The following is an 8,073-nucleotide window of genomic DNA, read 5'->3' on the forward strand; positions in this document are numbered from 1 at the left end:
GAAAAAAAAAAATAGCTATGCAAAGGGAGGAGTTGAGTAGCAGAAACTTTAAAGAGAAAAGGCAATTGGGCTTCCCTGGTGGCGCAGTGGTTGAGAATCCGCCTGCCGATGCAGGGGACACGGGTTCGTGCCCCGGTCTGGGAAGATCCCACATGCCGCGGAGCGGCTGGGCCCGTGAGCCATGGCCGCTGAGCCTGAGCGTCCGGAGCCTGTGCTCCACAACGGGAGAGGCCACAACGGTGAGGCCCGCATACCACAAAAAAAAAAAAAAAAAAAAAAAAAAAAGAGAAAAGGCAAAGTAACTAACTTGTCACATCTCTCCTCTTAGGTAACATATGCAATAGATTTTTGCCTAGCAATCCATTTGTATTCCAGTATGGCCCAGCATCCATTAGGAAATGCTTCTTTTTGTTTTGTAATATGTGGTCCCAGAGGTTGTCATGAATCAGCATGATAGTCACAAGAGCTGTACATACATGTTGAGCAATATTTGGAGATATTAATCAAGTTTAAGGTGGAAATTTATTTCTTTGAAAGTATAATGAATTCTTGTTAATATTTTAAAACAAAAATAACTTTGCAATTCTGAAAAGAAAAAAAAAAAGCTATGCAGAGCCAGAGGTCTTTAAAGCTGCTCCCTAAAAAACAGGCCTTCACTGTCATGATTTTAATATTGTGCCTTCAGTTTTATGAAGAATCCATAGGACATAATCATTTCAATAATGTTTTGGGGCCTGTCCAAAACCACTGTAGAAGACACTGTTCATTAAGTTACTCAGTGTCCCTTAAATAAGGATCCACTTGATAAAGTCCTTCCAAGATTCAGTGCCAGGAAAGTTTCTTTTCAGAAGGACTTGCATGCTGCTTCTCATCCTACAATGAAAGCTGGACGACTTTGGATGCTTCCTCTGACACTTGGGAGCTCAGAGCTGAGTTTAGTGCCCAACTGCTGTAACTAATGCCGAGGTCCTTGTTCATCCACCTTTTCTTACTTTTAAACGGTTTCTGATCTTTTTAAATTGTATTGCTTTGTTTCACATGCAATTTAAAATTGCAAGTCCCCACAAAGTCTTTCTGGAGAAAAGTGGGATAAAAATTCCATTTCATAAAGCACCTCGTAGATACTAAAATTTAAGATCCATGAAAACAGCCTCGACTCATGACTCTATTAAACCATCTGGCAACTCTTAAGCACAACTTTACTCAATCATTCAGAGACTTCAACTCAGATGTCAGACTACTCAGATGTCTACTCAGATGTTTATTAGCCTTCTAACAGCAGCTGGCAGGAAAAACTGGAGGTGGGACTAACAAATGTGGCACAGAATAAGGCAGCAGGAGACAAACCTAATTCTTTTCTTCTTCCCAAACAATGCAGATAACCAAGAACCAGATGTCCCCAGGGAAGCTCAGAAGCAGAAATACCACCACCTAAAAATGCTAACACACAACACAGTATAAACTCTTCAGACCCAGAGGGGTTAGGTGATAGCCTCAAGGTCACACAGCTACCAAGTGGCAGAGCCAGCACTGGACACAGCTCTGCAGGCTCCTAAATCCCAGCAGAGCAGTTGAATACAAGCTCTCAAGTCAGACTGGCTGCATTCTTATCCTGGTTTTACCACACACTAATCTATGGCCTTGGGCAAGGTACCCGAGCTTTCTGTACCTCAGATTCCTCAGGTGTAAAGTGGGGAAAACAACAGTATCTACCTCATGGAGCTCTTTGGAGGAATAAATGAACTGTGTACAGCACAAAGAAAAGTATCTGGTAGTAATAAAAACTCAAAAAGTCAGTTATTATTCTCATTACCATGACTTCTAATACCAACGTTTTCCTCAGATAATTCTAATATCCACATGCTCTAAGCAGAAACCAAAAACTTATTTTCTACAAATAACCCCCTTTTTGATTACCACAAACACTTCAAATAGGGAGCCAAACCTTTCATCTTTTTCCTTCCGAGACATCTTTCTGTTATCAGCTTCAGAAAGTTTTCGAGTCACTTCTTTGGAAACAGCATCCTCCCTCTTCTGTGCTACTCTGGAAGGAAAAGAAAAAAAGTTTCCACATGCTCCAGGAGTGAACATCACACTCTCTCAGAAACACTCTGTACTCATATCTTGTATTGGCAACTGTATACTTTACATTTCAAGAAAATAAGCTGGACAGAAAGTTCCAAGTTTATAACACTGTGCTAGCCAAAAGAGAGGGAGTTCAAGAAACTTCCAAGATGTGGTTTATTAGTGATGTGTTTTGATTTCTGCTTAAAAGGGAGAATTTTCCTAAGTTAGGAATTTAATATGGAAATAAAAGTCAAATGCTATTAACACAATTTAGTTATGAATCATTATATCTCCACTTTTTTTTTCTTGCTCCACTTTGTTTTAACTCATAATTTAACTGTTCCACAAATAAATTTGTTAAGGCATTAGCAAATGATACATGATTTCAATTCCAATAAATAACAGGAGAGAAAACTAAGCTTAACAAAGAGAGAATTAATAGCTGTAATATCTTAAAAGTAAAGCTTTTAACTTTACTCGAAAGGGGAATTTCACTAAAAAGAAATAATACCACATGGTCAAGAGTGACCACAGCACTTTTAGTTAAACAAACTACTGGTTTGAGAGTTGCACCAAGAGATAATATGGAATCAGCCAGAAAAGGCTGGAAGTGTTATTCAAGAAATCAGATCAGAATCTTTAGTGATGAGTCAGATAAAGAAAAAAATGACATAATCCTAAAAAATCTATGAGGTGAGTTTTATCAGATGGGGTTGCTAGTGAAAGAGAGGATAAAATTTAACCTGTGATGAAATACAAAAAGCCTCCCAAAGATTAGACATTTAAATTCAACATGATTTATTTTTCATAATATGAGAAAAACTGATTAGCCATAAACATAGAAAAAGTAATAACTGATCACAAGCAAAATATAACAATTACAAAGTCCCACTAAGAAAACATTCAACACATACTGAGATGTATTGAAAGCAACAGGATGTGCACCATAGAGATAGATATCTGTTCAATCTATGTTCAATTACTCAATCCCTCATTACTATGCATATTAAGTTCTGGTCAGTGGACCAAAGGAAACTGTGGGAAAATCAGGATGGACTCTTGAAAAGCCCAAGATCATTCAAGGCAATAGTTCTCAACCTTTCTCCAACCACATGAGCTTCTGGGCTACAAATTAAGCACAAATTCAGGCTGGTTTTACCTATATCTTCATCTCTATCTCTCACTCAAGAACCAAGTTAGAAGTGACATTATTAAAAAGAAAACCTTTAGTCAGCTTCAACTGATGTATTTTTCCACAAATTGATAACTGGAGAGAGGAAAAATCAGTTTGTCTAAAAAAAAACAGGTAAAAGGAAATAAGTTCTGAAACATAAAGAAAAAAGGCAGCTAAGAGAGCAGGTAGCTGCTTTAAGAGATACTTAAAGACACTATAATGTCCAACTTTCCCTGGCTCATTTTATTATGTAAAAGTTCAGTTCCACAGGGCAGAGACTCTCATCTCTTAATCTCTAGCAAATCCCAGGCACTTATTAAGTGTTTCCTGAACTTCACATAAGACTGTTTTTTTCTAGGAAAGGCCAAATGATAAGAAATGGACATGGTTTACAGCAGAAACCTTTCTTAGCGGAACAGAGGGTAAAAAAAATACACACACCACCACCACCCCCAACTGTAAGAGTGCTAGGACACAGGAATAAACTATTTTCAGAGGAGTTGGCTCTAAGCATCTCTTGGACAAATAGTCAATCATCTGTCCACATGACAAATCTTCCTGAAGACACTGAACCAGATAACTAGTTAATTTCTCTTCTATGTCTACAATTCTATACTCCCCTAACAGAGACAATAACAACCACACTGTAGGTTTATTACAACTCAAGAAGCCCTACCCTCCATCTCAGAGCTCTTAGAAAACAAACCTCACTCAGTGCTGAATGCTCTAAATCAAAACAGAGGTAAATCCAGGGGCCCAGCTCTCAGCCAATTGAGATAAAAAAAAATCTTTGCAAACATTTTTAAAATCATGCCACCTTAAAAAAAAAATTCCCATGGGATCTCTCACCCCCAACCTCTCCAACACTGCACACAAACATTTATTACGTGCCAGACACCATGGTTTACGTCGCACGTATCATATTTAATCCTCACCATCCCACGAGGTACCATTAGTACTCCCATTTTACAGCTCAAGAATCTGAAGTCTAGAAAGATGAAATGCATGCCCAAGGCTCTGCATTTAAGAGCAGGAGAGCTGGGACTGGAATCCAGACTGTTGACTCTGAAGCCATTCTTTCTACCACCAACACCTACCCACACTCAGAATCTTGCTGGCTCTTTAAGCCTTAACAATCTTGCCAATCTGTAGGAGTTTTGATGTCAGTAGCAATATTTAATATTACACCAAAACTATGACTAAAAAATAATTCCATTCAGAGTGTATTAAGTCAGTAGGTCACTGAAATTTTACTGAACTAAATTAAATGTACCATTAACTATTGTAAGGGAAATAAACAAAAGACATGGCCGTTGCCCTCAAGAAGCTGAAAGGAGAAATGAGGGGAAAGAACATGATTTTTGACTCCAAAAAGGCAAATAAAAATGATATGCAAAACAAGTGAAAAAACACTAGGTCCCAAAGGGACTGAGTTCCAAGGGGACCACAAAGGATGGGTCATGCAAAAGGCCCACTTCTGAGGGCTTCGCTATCCACAGATGGCCATGCCTCACAAGAAAGACAGCCCAGGACAGCAGACGCCGAGATGGGCTGAATCCTGGAATGGCAGTTAGTGAAGAGGGGCTGTCAAGCAGGGAGACAACAAAGATGACCTGGATTTAGCCGTTCTAGCAACAGCCACGCACAACCTGGACTCCTAAGGGTCGAGAACGACAGTGGAGAGGCTGCTGAGGCCAGTTTCAGCTGCTGAGGCCAGTTTCAGCTGCTGAGGCCAGTTTCAGCTGCTGAGGCCATTTCCGGCCTCCTTACAATAAATCCCTGTTAACTGAGATCATCTCAATGTGTTTCTACTCCTCATCACTAGAAAGCTTAACACAGGAACAATAAGGACAGTTAAGAGTTCTCTGGAAAAGATTCCTAAGTCTTGAAACACCAGACATGTAAGAGTGGAAAGAAAGGGAGATGATTCTAAATGAGGGAGGGGACAAGTCACATTGAAAGGATGACACAAAAGCTGAGTCAGAAGATCTAAGGCCCAATCCTAAAAGACAAGGCCCCACTGGTAGGAGGCAGAAGGCTTGCATTCTGGGGCTTGGAAGCATCTGGATTTAATAGGTAGGAGGCAGAAGACTTGCATTCTGGGGCCTGGAAGCATCTGGATTTAATACATTTAGAAAAGAGAAGGCCATGAAGAGTTGTTAGGAGTGTGACACGATAAAATGAAGGTAGAAATAGAGGAAATATAGTAACCTTTTACATTTTCATATTCTCATAAGAAAAATGCAATTAGCATTAAAAATGTCAGTGTTGAATATAAGAAAAAAAGACCACTTCTTTCACATCCAAAAATTCTACATGGTGAGCCCAGAACAATTCTTTCTAGAAAGAATTCCATTTGACTTCTAAAATGTTACTTTACTTGGTAAGTTTGTTTTTCTGAACCCCATGATTAAGGATGGTACTTAAGTGTTTTAATTCCACCATCAATACCCACTTCCATAGTAGTGTCAGAAGCACTGTCTCTGCTTTTCAGTTAGTTGCTACTCCTTCATACCATTAATGTGCTTCCCCCTCCAAATATACATACATATATATATCTCAAAATAGTGCTTACTGAAACCCCCACACACAAAAATGGTCTTTAAGACCTCCTACTATATAAAAATGCAACAATATATACTTTCTCTTGAGAAATATACTTACTTGTGCTTGAGAACAAATTTCACATTTTTGTATGCAAAGGCTACCAAATAAGTGCTTACTAGGGTCATCACACTATACAGAACAGCAGACTGAATAAGATCCATGTGCCATATTCGCCAATATAGCCCTGAATTAAGATAAAAGGGGGAGGGGGGATACAAAAAGAAACAAAGTATTACCTGCCAGTTACAAAAGCCTGATGAATAAATTATAGCTAAACCTGGTAAAATACAGCCCTGATTAGGGAATCCAGTATACAGTATAAGGGGAACTTCAGAAGTGTGATATCCAGTGAAAGGTTAGTCTCAAGTTTCCCTAGTTGATAACACTTGAAAAACATAACCTTTCTATAAGTAGTCCATTATAAGATTTCTGCTTCTAAAATGAAAACAAACCCTGGCTCAACAAAATCACAATTCAGACTTCAAATTTCATTCTGAAGGGTACTATCACGCTAACTACAGGCCATTCCAAAACGCCATGTGCAGCCCCAAACTAGAGTTTACACGCTGACGTGGCTGTTATCTGAAATCAAGGCAGTGCTCAGTGCAGCCAGTGAACCAAAAGGCTCCACACCACGTTAACTGCACGCTGGGTTTTATAAAGCCGAAAGAGAAAATACATCTGGATTTGACTGTCCAACAACAGTGCAGCAATGTGAGAGGAAATTCACATTCGGGAATCCTGAGCTCTAAAAACAACCTTGGCCAAGACTATATAGTTTTTCCATCCAAGTAAGAATTCTAGAATTGCCCTAAATAGGCTTATTAAAAGGGTTACTACACATTGTAGAGGGCGGGCCCTTGGCACTGGTCCAACTTCTCTCGTCAAACTAGGAAAATAATGTTCTGCGTGAAGCAGTTCTCGTAAAGCTACACTTCTAATTCAGTGCGGGTGTTAATGTCTCTCATCTGAATTCATTAGTTTCTCCAAAATAATAAGTTTAAGATCTCGTAACAGCAAACGATAGTTGTAGAGGAAATAAGCAAATAGCAGGCTATATGCCTAAATGTTACCATCACAAGATCTTAACCCGAGCGTTAGTTTTAATACTGATTCGGGGCCGCCATCCCGGAACGAATAACTCACAATCCGCAGGAATGAGGCCCGGGAACGAGCTAGCGTACTTTTAAAACGCGCCACAGGTGACTCTCCTGGGATGCCGCCCACCACTACCCTGGACCAGATCACGGAGGCCCACAGAGGGTACGTGCTGCCCCCGAGCCCAGAGCGAGCTGGGGAGAGCGCGGGCCCCGGCTCACGCCTCGCCGGTCCGCCCGGCCCTGCCACGTCCCCGCCCAGGCCGACCCGCCGAAGGCCTCCCCGCCCGCCTCTCTCCAAGCGCTCACAGATGGGGATGGCGGACACGATGAAGGCGTTCCCGAAGAAGAGCGCCGAGGACTTGGCCGAGAGGTTGCGGCTGAAATCCTGCAGGAGCAGGTCCTCCTCGGACTGCTGCTTGGAGCCGCCTTTGGGAGCCATGGTGGAACCGCAGCTGCGAGACAAGAGGGCCGAGCCGGGCAGATGTCCCTAGCACCACCCCTGCGGCCACCGTATCCGCTAACGACCCGTCAGCGCCGCGCGCGTAAGAGGGACCCGGCGTTGTTCGGCGTGCGGCAAGCGTCCACAGGATTGGCCAGTCTGGCGCCGCTACGTAGGTTTCTCGGCATGATTGGGCGAGCGGGCCAGACTTCCGGATTCCTGGCAAACCACGAGACGCGTCAGTTTCTAGGAGAAAGCCGGGACTTGTAGTTTAGTGGGTGCTTTTTTTTTTTTTTTTTTTTTAATTAACAAAACGTTATTGACATTACACTTCACAGATGCTGGTAGCCTCATGCTTTGCAAGCCGTCGAAATTCCAAAATAAGGAGCTCTGAGTCATATGGTCATTCATTCAACTGGCGCATGGTTAGCCGGCTCTCTGGGTACCCAGCCCTGGGGCGTTGGAAGAGGAAGAGGAGAAAGATAAGTATAGGTAGGTAGTATGTGTTGAGCCCCTTCTTTACACAGCCATTATTTCATTAAATATCCTCAAGAATCCTATGATATGCCCATTTTGAGGGTGAGAGACCAGCAATGCTGGTCTCCAGGGAGTGGGATCTTTTCAACAAAGTAACAGCCTACCTTTGTACAATAAAGGTACTCTTGCTTATAAGGAAGTCATGGTCT

General features: G+C 41.6%; 1 protein-coding gene across 3 annotated transcripts in view; it reads right to left on the reverse strand.

Moving 5' to 3' along the window:
- The window catches only part of SSR3 (signal sequence receptor subunit 3), a 28,425-nt gene extending 20,892 nt beyond the window's left edge, over window positions 1-7,533 (reverse strand). For all 3 annotated transcript variants that reach the window (XR_009335743.2, XR_010840645.1, XM_059063668.2), the window contains exons 1-3: window positions 7,255-7,533; window positions 5,906-6,032; window positions 1,946-2,044 (exon numbers count right to left, since the gene is read on the reverse strand). Coding sequence is in view for 1 of the 3 variants with exons in the window: in XM_059063668.2 (XP_058919651.1) it covers window positions 1,946-2,044; window positions 5,906-6,032; window positions 7,255-7,387 (359 nt within the window). In the remaining 2 variants the exon portion in view is untranslated. The remainder of the gene's footprint in view (window positions 1-1,945; window positions 2,045-5,905; window positions 6,033-7,254) is intronic.
- Window positions 7,534-8,073: the final 540 nt, after the last annotated feature.

Source organism: Kogia breviceps, chromosome 5, assembly GCF_026419965.1.
Source record: "Kogia breviceps isolate mKogBre1 chromosome 5, mKogBre1 haplotype 1, whole genome shotgun sequence".
Taxonomy (NCBI): Eukaryota; Metazoa; Chordata; class Mammalia; order Artiodactyla; family Physeteridae; genus Kogia; species Kogia breviceps.